Source organism: Hyaena hyaena, unplaced genomic scaffold (assembly GCF_003009895.1).
Source record: "Hyaena hyaena isolate Hyena2069 unplaced genomic scaffold, ASM300989v1 scaffold_2575, whole genome shotgun sequence".
NCBI lineage: Eukaryota > Metazoa > Chordata > Mammalia > Carnivora > Hyaenidae > Hyaena > Hyaena hyaena.
Window position 1 is genome coordinate 6763 of NW_024083187.1, and position 19026 is coordinate 25788.

The 19026-nt window shown below is 47.0% G+C and overlaps 1 protein-coding gene across 1 annotated transcript; it reads left to right on the forward strand.

Annotated features, from left to right (window-relative positions):
* The first annotated feature begins 738 nt into the window (after nucleotides 1-738).
* Nucleotides 739-3822, forward strand: LOC120227589 (integrator complex subunit 6-like). The gene is made up of 4 exons (XM_039225668.1): nucleotides 739-915; nucleotides 2550-2672; nucleotides 3059-3152; nucleotides 3532-3822. The coding sequence occupies exons 1-4, from the start codon at nucleotides 741-743 to the stop codon at nucleotides 3629-3631; spliced, it is 492 nt and encodes a 163-aa protein (XP_039081599.1). The 5' UTR covers nucleotides 739-740; the 3' UTR covers nucleotides 3632-3822.
* The last annotated feature ends 15204 nt before the right edge of the window (nucleotides 3823-19026 follow it).

The window sequence follows — 19026 nt, forward strand, 5'->3', positions numbered from 1 at the left end:
GGCTGACGTGCTGCTCAAGCCTCACGTGGTCACGTTAGTGCAGGCCTGAACTTCAACGTTTCAGGTTCAAATGCAATTACAGCTCAGTATTTAAATTGAAATCTGTACAGTGAAATACTTGTTTCACATGTAGAATTTAGTGATCCATCACTTACATAGAACACCCGGTGCTCATCACAACAGGTGCCCTTCTCAATCCCAATCTCCCATCTAACCCATCTCTCTGCCCGCCTCCCCTCCAGCAACCATGAGTTTGTTCACTATGGTTAGGGTCTTTTTCTGGTTTGCCCCCATTCCCCATGTTCTTCTGATTTGTTTCTTAAATTCCACACATGAGTGAAATTGCCTGCTATCTGTCTGTCTCTAACAAACTTATTTCCCATAGAATAATACACTCTAGTCCATCCAGGTCACTGCGAATGGCAAGAGTTCCTTCTTTTTGATGGCTGAGGAATATTTCATTGTACGTATATCCCACCTCTTCTTTATGTACCCATCAGTGCATGGACATTCGGATCTTCCCGTAATTTGGCTGTTGTTGATAATTCTGCTATAGGTTTTGGGGTGCCTGTGGCCCTTGGAATCAGTAGTTTTGTATCCTTTGGGTAAATCCCTAGCACTGCAATTGCTGGCTGGTAGGGAAGTTCTATTTTTACCTTTTTGAGACACCTCCATACTGTTTGGAATGGTTGTATTTTGGTCATTAAAGGACGGTGTTTCTTGATGCTTCTCAGGAAATAATGGCCAGTAAACAAGAGGTGTTTCCTGCCACTCCCAAGAAGAAAATGAAACGTCGTGAAGTACCCATTAGTCCTCCTCTGTGTAAGAGAAGGCTGACCTTGACGATGCTGCCAGTGATACTAGAAGAAGAGGGAATATCCCCAGCCGGGGACACAGCTGTGACCTTGGAAGGTGGTGAGGATGCCTGTCCCCACTTCCCTTCCTCCCTTGCGCCATTACCACCTAGCCCCCTGGCTGCTCTCCGCCACTGGAGCAGTTCCCCTGAAGGGCACCATCTTTGGGTGACGCTGCCCTTATTTTCTCAGCCACACTGGGTACAGGTGTTCACTCCGTCATGGAAACCTTCCCGGATTCCCAAACTCCGCACTCTACTGGTTTCCTTCTCCTTACTGAATATTCCTTTGCTTTCATTCTTAGCTCTGCCTTCTGTGTCTCCTCTTAATACACTACTCCTTCCTGGGTCCCACCATCGGGATGTCCCTCATGCCGCACACCTCCTCACTCAGCAGGCCGCTCGCTGCACTAGCTTCTGAGCTCACAGCCTGCCCTCCCACGTGACGCTCCTGACCCATCACCGCCCCGCAGCCAGAGTGACCCTGTGCGCACGGAAATCCCTTCATGCCACGTCCACCCTGAAGCCCGCCATCCACTCCCCCGAGCGCTCAGAACAGAATCGGAGCTCCCGACGCTGGTCTACGCGCTCCGCAGGACCCGGTCCTGCCATCCTCTCCTGCGCGTGTCCTCTGGGGGGGGGGGTCCTCCTTGCTCTCTCTGCCTCTGTCCTTTCTCCATGGCCCCGGCTCGTCCCCTCCTAGGGGCCCTGCACTGGCCCTCACGGCAGCCGGAAGTCCTCCTCCTCACGTGCACACGGTCCCCCAAATCCTGCTCCAGGGATCACCTCCTGAGGGTCCCTTCCCGACTCCTCCTGCTGTCTGCCACCACCCTGATATCGTGCTTCCTAGCGCAAGTTCAAATGTATTGTCCCCTTTGCCTGTTTAACATGTACCACCCAGCTTTCCCTGGAGGCTATTCATTCCACGAGGACAGGAATCCTTCCTGCTGTGTTCACTCCTGATCGCTAGGTTGGCATGGTGCCTGGCACAGCGGAGCATGAGGGAATGAAGTAGAGGGGTCAGACGTGGAGGACAGAAACACTCATGTCAGAGACAGAAAAGACTGATGAGCAGGCCCGGTACTGACTGGGAGTGGTAGAGGTGCGGTGCCGGTGTCAGGCCCGCTGCCGCGAGTGACGCATTCAGCCTTTCAGCTTGCAGAGGGCGTCAAGGAGACATGAAATGATGAGCGCCAGGGCTCTGTGAATGTTTGGTCAATTCATTATTAAACAAACCGTCCAGGTGTGTTTCTGTATGTATGCATCGTGCCAAGATTATAGGAGGCTTCTCTGTAGTGTTAGTTTTCCCGAGGTCAAGTTCTCAGGTCCCATTCATGTATCAGGTGCATCCTTCTGATAGGTCATAAAAACGATAGAGACTGCGGAGCACGTGCATGTCCGTGCGGAGTTGTGGACCTGCCTGTCATCGCAGCCCCACATTACATTTGGTTTCCAGATGCACCTGTCGCTCACAGTATCCACGGGGAGGTGAGGGAAAGTGGCCGATCCACACTGAGGGCTTCTGGTCAAAATCCGTCCCCCCAGAGCCTGTGACTGTGGCAGGAGATGGTACTCCACACCAACCAATTGGATTCTTTGTCTCATGACATAACCAGTCTCAGCAAAGGTGGGCGGAGTCACAAACCTGGTAGGAATGCGTTGGTGGCAGGAGTCATTACCAGCTCTGTCTCTACAGATAACCCCAAGGACACAGCGATGTCTGTGCTGGGAGAAGTGCCAGATAACCGGCCCATACCGATGGAAATCAATATCGAAATAAGAGATCAGTTAAAGAGGGAGATTCGACAGTTTGGACAAAGTAAGTAGAACGAGAATTTCTATCCATGAAACAAACCACCCTAAGTCTTTCTCATTCTATGATTTGAACAATATTCCACAGTCCCCTTGAGGCTCATCCTTTGCCAGAATTGGGTTTTCCCTGTTGGAATTGTTCCTCTTTATTTTTACTGAAATATCCCAGGACACCTTTTTTGGGGGGCAGGGGTGTTCTTTTGTATTTCTCCACTGGTTGTTGGGTGTCCACCTTCCACTGGTAGATGTCTGGGTGTCTGGATATGAGCATGTAAGGCACATGTCCTCTGTCACATTGTAGGGCTGAATGATTGCTGAGGCATCAGATACACCAAGATTGACTTATATCCTCCTTATACTTCAGAAATACTAATATTTTTTTAATATCTCCAGAATATGATAGAGTCTACAAATTGCTTGAAGGAGTGCAAGGGCCTCCAGAAGTGCAGAAAAGAATGATTTTATATGCCATGAATGAAGCAGCAAGGTGAGTGTGAGGAACTCCTTAGTACATTTCACAGTAGGGCCCAGTGCTGTGTTGGGTGACGGGTGGGGACGGGACTGCCTGGTGTTTCTCAAACCCTGGTCCTCAGTCAGAATTCATGCTGTCTCTGCACTTTTTTAGATTGATATTATTTGAGTCTCCCTCATTCTTCCAAGCTCAGGAAAACTTGTATTCACACCACAGTTTGAGTTGGACTTGACCCTGAACTGACACTCTTTGTATTTGCTGGATTTTTCATTACCATGTGGGTCCATTTTCTATTCCCATGTAGATTAGAAGCTTCTCTTTCTATCGCCCCAGAGCCTCCCAAATTATGGGTTCTTGGATATATTTGGTTAATGTCTTGTTTCTTTAATTTCAGATTTAAAAGACAAGAATTAATATGCCATCTCAAGAACAAGCTAGAAAAACTAGAATCTGGCCATCTTCTCGAAGAAGATAATCCCACTCCAAATTCATAATCCCACTGTTGAAATGATCAATGAGAAACCAGAACCAGTTGGCTTCTCTAGAATGAAATTGATATTATTGATGCCTCCTGCACATGTTATTTAAAATTGTCTTCAGGAGGCTAAGAAAAAGCGTTGGAACTTTAATGTAACAAGTTTCTGTTATTAAAAGCTGGGCAGTTGCCCTAAGTATTTCACTTGAATAGACATGTGTGTGTGTGTGTGTGTGTGTGTGTCTGTCTGTCTGTCCCCTCTGAAGTGAGGAACCCCCTTAAGGCATCCTAGTTCCTCACCCAGTCCCAGGCCTGTAGCCTGCATTCATAACTGTCTTCTCTGCTAGCCATTTCTTCTTTGTTTTGTCTGAGGCAGCCCCTCACTTGGTCATCCGGCTTGGCCTGAGGGAAGGATTCACACCTTAATTATAGACAGACCTGATCAGTAGATGTCGTCCCTGAACTGAATTGTTATAGTTTTCCTTTGTCTTGAATCACAACATGAGAGTGTTGAGAGAAACCCAAACATTGTGGACATCTCCCTTCTCAGTGTCTCATGCAGTTGCAAGCCAGTGTCCTTAACGCTCGGGTTCCATCTCCCCACACTGTGCAGGCGCCCCATGTTTGCCTGACAGTTGAGAGAGACGAGCAATCCAGCCTGATCCCTTGGCAGTGTCACTGTCATTAGATGGCTGACACTCAGTGAGTTACCCATCTTGAAGTTCTCTCTGCCCCAGAGCTTGTAGTCTCTCCTGAGTAATGAATCATAAGTGTTTCATATAGGCAGTTCTACCCGTGGGTAGCACCGTTTTGAGCACCTAAAACGTGCCACAGTGGACTTTGGCTTCTTACTGTTCTACTCACCTCAACCCCACAGCTACCTTATGAGGCAAGGGTTACGTTTCCACTCAATGACCAAATAACCTGAGCCTCTTGAATCATGTAGTTGCCCATGTTGAAACAATGGGCATGAGTCCATGCCTTTAAGTTTCTTGCACTGAAATTCAACATTCGGGAGGTACCTCCTCCCAACACCAAGCAGTTCTCATATACCAGGAGGATGTTTGAGAAGTCAACTCCATTCTGATGCTATCCACCCAGAGCTACATCAGATTCCACAGTTTAAGGGTTCGGTCCTTGAAGATTGTCCCTGCCCTCCATCTCAGACACTAATTGTACACCCCAGGCTCTTCCCTGTGCTTCCAACTGACTGGCTGTGGATTGGGACTGGAGATTCCAATGGCCTCCTTAGGTTTTATTAATTTGCTACAACAGGTCACAGAACTCAGGGACACCCTTAACATACCACTAAAGCATATGATAAAGGGTACAAATTAATAGCCAGATGAAGAAATGCATAGGGGGAGGCCTGGGGAAAGGTTGGCGCTTCCATGCTCTCTCCAGAGTGCCACTACCTTCAGTCTCCCCTCGTTCGCCCACCTAGAAACCTTTTGGTTTCTTATGGAGGCCTCATTGACTGAGTCGCTGACCATTGCCTGATTCAAGCCCTGACTCTTCTCCCTTCCCCGGATGTCAGGGGTCGGGTTGAAAGTTTTAACTCTTTAATTAAATGTTGGTCCTCTTGGCAACCAGTCCCTGCCTTTGGGTACACGTCCAAAGCCACCTTAATTAATAACAAATTCCCATTTCTCATTTATGCCTCTGAAGTGTTCTTAGGAACTGTGGATAAGGACCAAATATATCTGGGAAATATGTTTCCTTATCTGAATGAGAAAATATATATTTATTATAAATTATTACATAGCACCACCAGTCCCTCGCTTCATTTCCCATGATCTTAAGAACTGTGAAGGGGCGCCTGGGTAGCTCAGTAGGTTAAGTGTCCAGCTTCAGCTCAGGTCATGATCTCACAGTTTGTGAGCTTGAGCCCTGCATGGGGCTCTGTGCAGACAGCTCAGACCTGGAGCCTGCTTCAGATTCTGTGTCTCCTTCGTTCTCTGCCCCTCCCCCACTCATGTTCTGTATCTTTCTCTCTCAAAAATAACTAAATATTAAAAAGAACTGTGTTTGGGCACCTGGGTGGCTAAGTCAGTTAAGCATCCAACTCTTGGTTATGGCTTAGGTCATGATCTCAAGGTTCGTGGGTTCGAGCACTGAGTCTGGCTCTGCACTGTCAGTGCAGAGCCTGCTTGGGATTCTCTTTTTTCCCCCCTCTCTCTCTGCCTCTCCTTTACTCATGTGCTCTCTCTCTCTCTCTCCTCCCTTTACTCAAATTTAAAAAAAAATGTTAAGAAAAAGAACTGTGCCACACTCTGCCTGTGCTTCAAAAAAGGGAAACTGGATTCCTTACCTAATCGAGACCTACACACTAAAAAGTGCAAGGACACTTTGCCTTGCCAGGTGAAGAAGGACCCCGTTTCATCTCCAAGTACAGCATGGGGCCTCCCCGGTTCGAGAGACCAGCACAAAAGGCCGAGTGCTCCTGGGCAGACACTTGGAGTCTGCAACACGGAGCGGGTCAAGGAATAAGGATGGCTTAACTTCCGCAGGCCTGTGCCTAGAACAGCAGTCTCTTCAAGGGGAACCGACTCGGAAATCCAGTTCCCATTAACAGCGGAGAGTCTGCTGAAAGCTAGAGCCGACATCTCACTTGGGACAGTGTTCCTGCCCACCCCCACCCCCACCGAGCATGTTGACCTGTGGCCTAGCTCTCTGCACGGTGAGAGTGTCTGCCTTGTGTTTTGGGCTCCTCAGAGTGTGTCTCCATGTAGTGGTCACACGGCACTAAGGAGCCCAGCTGCCCCTCCTCATCTCCCTCCTCATGAACCCACAAATTTCTGGGTGTCGCTGTGTCCAGGCACTGAACGCCCTAGGAATAGCCGACTTCCTCCACTCCTCCTTAGGTTCCATGGAATAGAGACTTCACCCCTATTGTTGTGAGGAAATTCAGGCAAAGGCAGGTGAGGGGACAGGGAAGGCAACACTCTCAGTGGCAAAGCCAAGTCTTACTGATGGGGAACAGACAACCAACAGGGACACTGGAGCCACAAAATGGTTTTAGGAGCCTTGATGAAGGGGGTGAAATTCACCTAATTTTTATGCTAATCTCTTCACCTTGATTCTATGCTCCAAACAACTTTTACATAAAAAATAGATTTTTCAAGCACCTGGGTGGCTCAGTTGGTTAAGCATCTGACTTCAGCTCAGGTCATGGTCTCGTGGTTGCTGGGTTCAAGCCACGCATTGGGCTGTTTTCTGTCAGCACAGATCCCGCTTCAGATCTTCTGTCCCCCTCTCCCTCTGCCCCTCCTCCCCTCTCAAAAATATACATTAAAAATAGATTTTCTCCAAAGGTGAGAAAGTCAGATGCCCCCATAGCTGTGCCCACGGATATGTAGCAGGTTCCTGTTTATACCTGATGTTTTGCCTCAAGCTGTATTTCACCAACGTTTATGCAATTTATGCAATGTTTTCATTTCTGAATCAGAATTAAGTAGTTTCTGAAATAGTTGTATACCATGTATACACTGGTCTTTCTACCTGCGACCGTTGCGTGTGCTATGCGTGCTTGGGAGATAGATTATGAAAAGCGAATCCCAAGGAAATGCAAAATGTATAGGATGTGCATTTCCTTCTACCAATGTCTGTTGTGCTGTTTTGAGTCCCTTTAAACACACCCTTCAAACCAGCCCCTGGCAACCACATTTCCACTTTCTGTTTTTATAAACCTGACCACTCTAGTAACCTCTGGAGCTGTAACATGTGTCAGAATTTCATCTTTTCTTGTGGCTGAATCATATGCCATTGTATGTGTACACCACATCGTGTTTATCCAGCTCATCCATCAATGGGCACTTGGGTTTCCTCTGTATTTTGGCTCTTTTGAATAAGGCTGCTATGAACATGGGTGTGCAAATCTCTCTTTGAATGCTGATTTCAATTCTTTTAGATATATATCCAGAAGGGGAATTGCTGGATCATCTAGCAATTTTAATTTTTAATTGTTGGAGGAACTGGCATACTGTTTCCCATAGCAGCCGCACCACTCTACCATCACACTGACAGTGCATCTCCAACAATACTTGTTTGTTTCTGGTTCATTTTTTATAGCAGCCATCCTAATGGGTATGAGGTGATATCTCAGTGTCATTTTAATTTGCATTTCCCTAATTATTGGTGACATTGAACATCTCATATGCTCCGTGGCCTTTTGTATATCATGGGAGATTGTTGAATGGGTATAGAGCTTTAGTTTTGCAGGATGAAGAAGCTCTGAAGATTGTTTGCACAGCAATGTGAATATACATAGCACTACTGAACGGTACAGTTAGAAATAGTTAAGGGGTGCCCTGGTGGCTTATTCGGTTAAGTGGCCAACTTCGGCTCAGGTCATGATCTCACAGTTAATGAGTCCGAGCCCTATGTCGGACTCTGTGCTGACAGCTGAGACCCTGGAGCCTGCTTCAGATTCTGTGTCTCCCTCTCTCCCTGGCCCTCCCCTGCCCGTGCTCTGTCTCTTTCTCTCTCAAAAATAAACATTAAACAAATGCTTTAAAAAGAAATAGTTAAGATGGTCCATTTTATGTTATCTATTTTTTTTTACCACAATTTTAAAAAAATGACAGGTCTGAATTGCACCCCAGAGATTGGTGTGTAGCCTAGTATTTGGACTGCTCCCCATGTAATTCTTTTTTGTTTTTTGTTTTTTGTAATGTTTGTCTGTTTGTTTGTTTTGAGAAAAAGAGAAAGCAGGGGAGGGGCAGAGAAAGGGACAGAGAAAATTCCAAGCAGACTCCACATGGAGCATGATACGGGGCTCGATCCCACAAACTGTGAGATCATAACCTGAGCTGAAATCAAGAGTCAGAAGCTTAACCGACTGAGCCACCCAGGTGCCCCTGCTCCCCAGGTGATTCTAACACGCAGTGAAGGTTTATGACCATGCTTCTCAGACACCCGTGTCTGAGAATCCCATGGAGGGCTTGTTGGGGCCCAGATTCCCGGGTCACACCCACAGACATTATATTCTGGCTGTCTGAGGGCTGTGCTTCAGAATTTGTATTCCTGGTGGGTTTCCAGATGATTCTGATGCTGCTGGTATGAGGAGTATGTCTTGACTGTCAATGTTTTATTGACTAGGGGTCATGAAAGAGGGGCCCAATTTCTGTTTCAACAATGTACTCCCCACCCCCCACCCCCAGTAACTCTGATGCACTCTGAAGTTGGAGAATAGTCGGTAGAGATTGAGACTTTTTGGCATAGCGGTACCCAAAAAGGAACCCAGCTCAGTCTCCTCAGCCTGGGCTGAAAGGAGAGCTCACTGTGCTGGAGGAATCCTAGTCTTTGGTACATGGAAAATCATTCCTTGGTTCGCAGGAGACCAGGCAGCCCACATCTTCTGGACATGAGACATGTATGATATGGAAGTCTAAAGTGCCTTTTCTTGGCCCACACCAGACGAGCTTTGCTCCATCATGTGAACTGTCCAAAGCAGGAAGATCTGTTAAATCATTCTTTCATGTTTTGTGCAGAATAAGAGTTATTGCCAAACCCTGTCAAACAGCCATCTGTTGTCCCTTTAACACCTGCAGCCCCTGGAAAGAGGGGTGTTGCTTGCATCTTCCAAGCCCTCGCTCCCCGAGTCTCAAGTGAGCTGTTTGCTGCCTTGGTTTTCCTTCGGGAAACATAATAATCCGAAACTGCTTGCACGGAGCCCCTGCATGCTTGAGTTTATCATGAAAACTGGCCAGAAAGGCAGAAGCACCGCCATGTGCCTGTAGTGCTACTGTCCGCATTCATATGGGGAGACAGTTCTTGGCTGCTTTCTGTGCACCAGGCTTTGTGCTACGTGCCATTGGTCAGCAGCAAACCAGGCAGAAAGCTGCTCCCAGGCTGCTCCTCTTGTAATGTGTCTGTGGAACTCTGGAGACCTGGGAGGGTTGTGGGGCTTGGGGAAGCTTAGCCCTCCACCATAGTTCTGTTCTGTCTGCAGTGAGCAGATCAAGACAATATATCCCACATGGAGCCATGGCCACGAAGGTGGTGACTCCGTTAGAACTCAGCTTACCCACCATAGATTTTTCTTGGAACTAAGAAGGACTTGGGGTGGGTACGTTCCCCCAGGACCCTTTGCTAGCACCTGGAACATACAGTGTCAGCAATGGCAATGCAATTTCAAGTAGACAGCCAAGTGCCCGACATGGCTTGAATGGGGGTGAGGGGTAGTCCCTTCAAAAAAGGGCAGGAGAAAGCAAATACAAAAGGCAAGTTTTGGCCTCTTATGAAAAAATATGTGCAGGGTTTTGTAGGCGCCATGTTTCACAGGGCCCTGAGTGATGGACAGGAAAACTGAGTCAGAAGAGCAGTGACATGGACCTGGACCATGTCGAGGGAAAAGTATTTAGGGACTGCTGCAGCCATAAGCCTAGGGGTCAGCCACTGTGCATCAGGGACCAGGTCTGTGAGCAAGACTGGACCCAGGCTGCAGATGCTACAAAAACTGAAAAGGATAATGACTTCTGCCCTGACCAGACCTGGCTCTAGCAAGGCCAGGGTAGAGGTAGAGGCGAAACAAACAAACAAACATACCCTTGAACCATTCATCCACGAAGGACTGACAAAGGCAGTCACAGATGGGACAGTTGAAAGGAGCTGTGGACATGTCCAAGTGCACTTGGTCACCCAGACACTTGGTGCTTGACTACAGGTCTCTAGGTGTGATAATATGAGAAACTCCTTCTTCATATCTTACTATGAAGCTACCAGTGCTATTTTAACATTGGAAAATCGGTCAATAATACAGCTCCAGAAATTAAAGACGAAATTACAGAAACCCAGAAACAACTCACAGATCTCATGTTTAAGATTCTGTTCTTCTAGGGGCTACACGTTAAGAATCTAGGGAGGTAAAAAAAGAGAAAAGAATCTAGGAACATATATAAGTCAGAAATCATGCAGAGAAGCAGGGCCAGCAGGAGACAATATGCGCACGTGTCCATACACATAGATGAACATGTGTGTTGCTATGTGTGTCAGTATCGATTTGTTGCAGGAAATGATTTCATGCAATGATCCTTGCCCATTCCCCAGTCTCCGCAGGACCATTGTTCCCCCTCTGATGCTGGAGCAGGGCAGGAATTCAGGACAAGAGATCAGGAGCAGGCTGACACCCACACACACGGGCTTCCCTCCCCACACAGACCACGAAGACCACTGAAGTGCATGCCCGTTCATTTGGCTTCGACTTTGTGTTGAGGGTATTCTGTGAAGCCCTTCAACCTGCACTACCTGCCGAGGCCTTTTACTCTGATGGAGGTTAGATGTCTCCTCCTCAGGGAGGCTTCCCTGACCACCACGTGCAAAATACTGCCCACCCTTTTGTATCCCTCCATCCCATTTCAACTTTCTGCAGGGTATGTACCAGTACCTGACGGTTGCTCTGCTGGTCTAGCGGCTCATGGACGGTCGATGCCAATGTTGTCTAGTTCACTATCATTTCATACCTAGATAAGTGGCTGGCGCTTAGACAGGTCTAACAAATATTGAATGAATTATTTTTAATCCTCACAAGTGAGGGAAGTGGATGCTGTCAGGAACCTCAGTTCACCAGAGGGGACGTGGAAACAAAGACGATAGGTACGGAGACCCCATCATGAGCAATGAGGGGGTACCTGAAGCAACCACGCAGAGCCAGGTCTGGCTTGAAGCCAAGTCCTTTCCACGCCTCCAGTGCTGCCCCCGGGCTCCACAGCCTCTGGCTGTCTCTGGTCCATGGTCTCCCATTGGTCCCTATTTGTTATCTGACCCTAGATCTGGAATATTCTCTGCTCATTCTCCCGCCCTGATGGGAGATCCCAGGGCAGGGAGGGCTTGGCTCTCATCTCCCTCAGCCTCTGCCCCAGCTCTTCAGCACTGAGGACTCCCAGGGAGGGCTGTCCTGTCTCACAGGCCTAAGCCTGTGTCTCTCGTCGAGTCCCTGACCCATAGGGGAGTCTGCTTTCTGTGTGTTCCCCCAATTAGATCACTGACAACCAGGGAATGACCCCCGCGGACTGCTCTCTGCCCCAGAGCTTGTAGCCTCTCCTAGGTTCTGGGCCATGACGTCTCCTACTTGCCGCCCCAGCCCTGAGCCGCACATGTGCAGAGCACCTCAAACGTGCTGGGATGGGCTTTGGCTTCGACCACCCCGCTCACCTCAACCCCACAGCCACCTTATGAGGCAGGGGCTCGATTTTCACTTAACTCCTGAGGAACCTGAGCTCCAGGGAGCAGGTTCTTGCTCAAAGTCAGGCAACTGGGTGGGAGCTGAAGCCAGCATTAAACCTGGGCATCCCTCACTCCATCGCGTGCGCTCGTGAGAGCTGTGCCGCACTGTGCCCGCACTTCACAGAAGGGAAACTGGATTCCTTACTAAATTGACATCTAAAGAGTAAAAAGCGTGAAGACTTTGCCTTGCCAGGTGAAGAAGGTGTTAACCTTAAAAAGAAAACCATCAGTTATTTTGCCAGCAAAGCGCATTTATTTGGGAATAGCCGAGAATTGCAATCTGGGCCAAGCACTCCAGCAAAACCACAGGCAAATCCAAAGAGCAAAGCAGAGGCAGGCTCTTTTACAGAGGGGAGGGGGCGGTGGTGAACAGCAAGTCCACTGCAGTAATGTCAGGGTTCTGAGTGTAGCAGCTTCTCACTGGCTGAGCTGTGACACTCTCTCATTGGCTGGGCTGTTGCTGGGGGCAGAGGAAGATCTTTCTTCCTTCTGCTGGGGTAGTAACTTAGTAACTGAAGTAGTATGGACTTTGCAGGTGCATTCCTCCTTTTAGGTCTGCAGCTGCTGACAAGAGGTAGGGGTGAGAGCTCTTCCTCCTGGCCCCGTGACTCCAATTTAGTGAGGTTACCCTTCATTAAATTTCAAAAAGTGTCTAGCAAGATCCCCTTTCATCTCTAAGCACAGCATGAGGACTCCCCGGCTCAAGAAACCAGTACATAAGTCTTCTAAAAAAAAAAAAAAAGTCCCTATGCAGTCAGCAGTGGGCTATACAGTTTACACCATTCAGCCAGGAAGGACTGACTGCAGTCACGGAAGTGGCAGTTGAAAACAACGGTGGACGTGTCCAAGCACACTTGATACCCCACCCTTCCCCCATCCCTGTGCTGCCCCACACCCGCCTCCTGGTTCCCTGCACGTGGCAGCCTGCGCCCATTCATGGGCCTTACGCGGCTGCTCTTCCTGCTGCCTCGACTCTGCTTCCCACGTCTTCTCACCCGTCTCTTCTCTCCTTAAAGGTCACCTCCTCTAAAGTAAGACCCTCCGTAGTTCTTCCACCCCTTTTACTGTCAGAGCGCTACGACTTGCAGACAGTTAATGGGTCTGCTCCCTGGTTCTGTGTGGCTTCCGCGTGGGCAGGGACTGCTACCTGTCCCTCCGTGTTCACTCCCCTTTCTTCCTCACTGTCAGAACCTGACTTTGTTTGGGCGGCCATGCGTCCTTCCAAAAGTATTCCCCTTCTCAGATGCCTTTGCAGTGCAGGATGGCCCTTTGACACAGTTCTGGACAGAGATGTCAGCTGAGAAAATCTAAGGAAGTCCTTTCTTTCACAGCCACAGCTGCCTCTTTCCACGGAGGAGTCTGGATGCGTGGAAGAGAGCACGAAGCCCCTGCATCAGTGCTGGGGGGCGTCACTGGAGCCTGGGCATGGGGAAAATACGTGTCCCTAAGCACATGGTTTATGACATTATATTGTAGAAAATTTCCCCCCAGAACATCAAAGTTGTTGAAAAGATAAAGAAAAGTTGAAAATTAGGTGTACCTAAACTCACAGTATCATTTTCAGCTTAAGTATTTTTTGTACCCTAAACAGAATTGATAACAATTTTACCTTCTTAAAAAAAAAAAAAACAATTTTACTTTCTTTCATGGAAGCAAACTCATTAATCATATTTTCAAACTATACTTCTTTTTTTCTACAGTAGAGTATAAATGTATATTTTTTAATCTTTTTTAAAATTTTTATTATTTATTTATTTGTTTATTTATTTACAAGTAGTTTATTGTCAAATTGGTTTCCATATAAAACCCAGTGCTCATCCCCACAAGTGCCCCCCTCCATGCCCATCCCCCCCTTCCCTCCACACCCATCAGTCCTCAGTTTTTTTTCAGCATTCAAGAGTCTCTCATGGTTTGCCTCTCTCCCTTTTCCCCACCATTTCCCCTCTTCTCCCCCATGGTCCTCCATTAAGTTCCTCCTAATCCTCCTAAACGTGCAAACATATGATATTTGTCCTTCTCTGCCTGACTTATTTCGCTCAGCATAACACCCTCAAGGTCCATCCATGTTGCTACACATGGCCAGATTTCATTCTTTCTCATTGCCATGTAGTATTCCATCGTATAGATAAACCACATCTTCTGTATCCATTCACCAGTTGGTGCACATTTGGGCTTTTTCCATAATTTGGCTATTGTTGAAATCAGTGCTATAAATATTGGGGTACATGTGCCCCTATGAATCAGCACTCCTGTATCACTTGGATAAATTCCTAGCAGTGCTATTGCTGGATCTTAGGGTAGTTCTGTTTTTAATTTTTTGAGGAACCTCCACGCTGTTTTCCAGAGTGGCTGCACCAGTTTGCATTCTCACCAACAGAGCAAGAAGGGTTCCCATTTCTCCACATCCTCGCCAGCATCTCTTCTTTCCTGAGATGTTCATTTTAGCCACTCTGACTGCTGTGAGGTGATATCTCAGTGTGGTTTTGATTTATATTTCCCTGATGATGAGTGATATTGAGCATCTCTTCATGTGTCTGTTGGCCATCTGGAGGTCTTCTTTGGAGAATTGTCTATTCATGTCTTCTGCCCATTTATTCACTGGATTATTTGTTTTTCGGGTGAGTTTGGTAAGTTCTTTATAGATTTTGGATACTAACCCTTTATGTAATCTCCCATTACATCAGTTATCTTTTGGTTTTGTTGATTGTTTCCTTTGCAATGGGGAAGATTTTTATTTTGATGAGGTCCCAATAGTTCATTTTTGCTTTTCTTTCCCTTGCCTTTGGAGGTGTGTCAAGCAAGAAATTGCTGTGACTGAGATCAAAAAGGTTGTTGCCTGTTTTCTCCTGTAGGGTTTTGATGGTTTCCTATCTCACATTTAGGTCTTTTATCCATTTTTAGTTTATTTTTGTGTATGGTGTAAGCAAGTGATTCAGTTTCATTCTTTTGCATGTTGCTGTCCAGTTCTCCCAGCACCATTTGCTAAAGAGATTTTTTTCCCCCATCAGATACTCTTTCCTGCTTTGTCAAAGATTAGTTGGCCATACATCTGTGGTTCCGATTCTGGGTTCTCAATTCTATTCCCTTGGTCTATGTGCCTGTTTTTGGGCCAACGCGATACTGTCTTAATGACGACAGCTTTGTAGTAGAGGTTAAAGTCTGGGATTCTGATGCATTCTGCTTTGGTTTTCTTTTTCAATATTTTGGCTATTCGGGGTCTTCTGAGGTTCCATACAAATTTTAGAGTTGTTTGCTCTAGCTTTAAGAAGAATGCTGGTGCAATTTTGATTGGGATTGCATTGAATGTGTAAATTGCTTTGGGTAGTATTGACATTTTAACAATATTTGTTCTTCCAATCCAGGAGCGTGGAATGTTTTTCCGTTTCTTTGTGCCTTCTTCAATTTTCTTCATAAGATTTCTATAGGTTTCAGTGTACAGATCTTTTACATCTTTGGTTGGATTTATTCCTAGGTATTTTATGGTTCTTGGTGTAATTGTAAATGGGATCAATTTCTTGATTTCTCTTTCTGTTGCTTCATTATTGGTGTATAGAAATGCAACCGATTTCTGTACATTGATTTTATATCCTGCGACTTTGCTGAATTAATGTATCAGTTCTAGTAGACTTCTGGTGGAGTCCTTTGGGTTCTCCATGTAGAGTATCATGTCATCTGCACAAAGTGAAAATTCGGCATCTTCTTTGCCAATTTTGATGCCTTTTATTTCATTTTGCTGTCTGATGGCTGAGGCTAGACTTCCAACACTATGTTAAACAACAGTGGTGAGAGTGGACATCCCTGTCGTGTCTCTGATCTCAGGGGGAAAGCTCTCAGTTTTTCCCAAATGATGATGATATTAGCTGTAGATTTTTCATATCGGTGGTTTGGTCTGTCGATCTTGCTCTGGTAGATACACAGTTACCAGGTGCGGATGAGTGTGGTTTGATGTATGTGGACCCTGCCTCCACTATGGCCCCATTGCCCCTTCCCTGAAGCCCCCCCTTATTGGTGATGGGGAGAAAAATGGCGACACCCCAGTCTCTCCTCCCCAGACCAGGTGTCCCAAACGACTCTGTTCAGGCTGTCCTCACAGTGCTGCGCGGGCATGAGTCGAGTCAGCTTGTGCAATACCTTAATGGGCCCTGCTCCACTCACCCCAGTTCCATGGATGTGCCATTCTGCCCAGCCTGCCACCAAAGGGCCTCTGGCTCCTCACAGTGCCAAGTGGGCTGGTCTATCCTGCTCCACAGTCTCCTGCACCTCCCAGGCGCTTGGCTGGGATTTAAACCCCAATGTCTTAAAGGATCCCGCTCTGTGCACCTTGGTTCTGGGGTAGTGCCACTCTGCCCAGCCAGCCACATAGGGCCCTTGCAGGGTCTTTTGTCCATGGCGCAGCTATATACCTTCTTCCCACAGCACCCAAGAGAGGCGACTGCTCTCTCCGACTGTGCCTCTGAGTTCACTACCGAGCCCCAGGCTGGCTCCCCTCTTCCCCAGGCACGCGAACAGGGCAGCTGGTCCCAGTCTACAGAAAGCCCTGCAGTCCTGTGATGAGTTAGAAATTGGTTCTTTCTCTGTTTTTCCTGTCCCTGGTCCGTGGTTTTTTCTCTTGTCCAGATACAGTCCTAAATTTCCACAGCCTCTCTTTCTCTTCCTTTTGTCGCTCCACAGAAAGGGATCCCTCCCCTCCATGCCGACGCCACCCATTTTATCTCTCCCAGTTCACAGTCATGTGTTCTGGAGGTGTTTCTGTCACTCTGTAGCAAGGATTCCTGGAATTCCAAGTCTTCTGGTCTCAATACTGCTGTGTTTCAGGGACAAGGGAATTTCGGGTCCCCCTATTTCTCTGCTATGTTGACTCTTCTCCTCACCACTGCTTTAAACTAAATTATTTCAGGGGTGACCATGTGGCTTAGCCAGTTAAGCATCCGACTTTGGCTCTAGGCATAATCTCACAGCTCAAGGGTTCGAGCCCTGTGTCAGGCTCTGTGATCAACATGGAGCCTGGATTGAATCCTCTGTCTCTCTCTCTCTCTCTCTCTTTTTGTCCCTCCCTTGTTTGCCTTTTCTCTGTCTCTCTCTGTCTCTCTCTTTCTCTCAAACATAAACATTTAAAAAGATAAACTAATTATTACAGTTGAAATTTCCACGCTTGATCTTAGCCAAAAGGCCGAGAAGCGATACAGTTGAAATTTCCAGAGGTTTTATATCATCAGAACATTTATGAACCCCATCAGTGGCTTTTTAAAATAATAACATATAGTCATTTTTAAAAAAATGTTTTATTTATTTCTAGGAGAGAGAGAGAGACACTGTGAGCAGGGGAGGGTCAGAGAGAGAGGGAGTCACAGACTGAAACAGGCTCCAGGCTCTGAGCTGGCAGTCAGCACAGAGCCCGACGCGGGGCCCGAACCCACGAACTGCGAGATCGTGACCTAAGCGAAAGTCAGAAGCTTAACCGACTAAGCCACCCAGGCGTCCCAATAAGATGTAGTCATTGAAAGTAATATTTCCCCCACTTAAAAATCTCAAACCTGAAAACATATGTTTAATTTGTTGTATCTCCATTACTAATGCAAAATTGGGGGCACTGTAAGATTCTTACTCTCGATTTAAATTGTACTTTTCACAAAATAACTAATATTCTTAAGAGGTAGTTTTTATATTTCTAACTTCTATATTATTATTTTTTGTATATTTTCAAATTAAGGAAATATATCCAGCTCTCTTGCTAAAACTTCATTCATCAAACATACTTTCAAAGTTGCATTCTCTCATTGTTTTTTTTGTTGTTGTAAGCAAACGGATTTTTTGTATACAGTCATAGGTTTTTATTACTAAGCTTTATTAATTTTTTCCCATTGACACAAATTATTATCACACAAAGAGAAGTTGCCTACAAACCTCTGATATGTTTCTGGCAAGATGTTTTCGATTTGTCATACTATATTATGTCATTTTCTATTATGTGTTTTAATAATTGATAAACTTCTTTCATCAATGATGTGTTGATTGCATTTTATCATGATGTACATCATATATATATATATATATGTGAGAGAGAGAGAGATATTCGAGCTGTCAGACCATTCAATTATGGACAAGTCCAAAAAATCGTGCCTTTCAGGGAGTCACCAGCCACCTCAAATAGTGACAATTATTTGTGAATATTGATGTTCAGGAGTTTCAGACTGTTCTGTCTCCTCCAGTGGGTGACTAGTTGCTAATGTTTAGAGCTACCTTGGATGGGAAGTCATGGGTTTCAAGGCCACCACGGAACTAAGGAGAGGACAGTGGAATAGCGCTGCCACAACAGCCCAAGGCCCAACTGTTTGACCTGTGAGTACCAACGTAGCATGTAAACACTCTTCCAGTCTTGCAAGGGTAACCTCACTAAAAAAAAAAGGGTAACCTCGCTAAATCGGACTCAAGGGGCCAGTAGTGGGGGCTCTCATCCCTACCTCCTGTCATAAGTTGCAGACCTAACAGGAGGAATGCACCTGACAAGTCCGTAGGAGTTCAGCCACTCAGTTACTTTCCCAGCAGGAGGAAGATCTTCTCCTCTACTAGGCTCCTATCCCAGAAGAAGGACCGATCTCCCTCCGCCCAGCAACAGCCCAGCCAATGAGAGACTGTCACTGCTCAGCCAATGAGAAGCCACTACACTCGGAACCCACCTTTTACTGCAGTGCACTCGCGGTTTCAAATCGAGCCCCTGCCTCATAAGGTGGCTGTGGGGTTGAGGGGAGCGGGGTGTTAGAAGCCAAAGCCCATCCCGGCACGTTTGAGGTGCTCTGCACATGTGCGGCTCAGGGCTGGGGCGGCGAGTAGGAGACGGTCATGGCCCAGAACCTAGGAGAGGCTACAAGCTCTGGGGCAGACAGCAGTCCGCGGGGGTCATTCCCTGGTTGTCAGTGATCTAATTGGGGGAACACACAGAAAGCAGTCTCCCCTATGGGCCAAAGACTCGGAGAGGGACACAGGCTTAGGCCTGTGGGACAGGACAGCCCTCCCTGGGAGCCGTCAGTGCTGAAGAGCTGGGGCAGAGGCTGAGGGAGATGAGAGCCAGGCCTCCCTGCCCTGGAATCTCCCATCAGGGAGGGAGATTTGAGTAGGGAAAGGGTTAACATTAGGCAGGGAGAGAGAAGGGAGCCTCAGGGAGGAAGAGGCAGCTGCAGGTGGGAGGCT

Coding starts and splice junctions, on each gene's coding strand:
- LOC120227589 (XM_039225668.1), top strand. CDS start 741: ATGGCCAGTAAACAAGAGGTGTTTCCTGCCACTCCCAAGAAGAAAATG. Junction 916..2,549: donor AGCTGTGACCTTGGAAGGTG/GTGAGGATGCCT, acceptor CTGTCTCTACAG/ATAACCCCAAGGACACAGCG. Junction 2,673..3,058: donor GATTCGACAGTTTGGACAAA/GTAAGTAGAACG, acceptor TAATATCTCCAG/AATATGATAGAGTCTACAAA.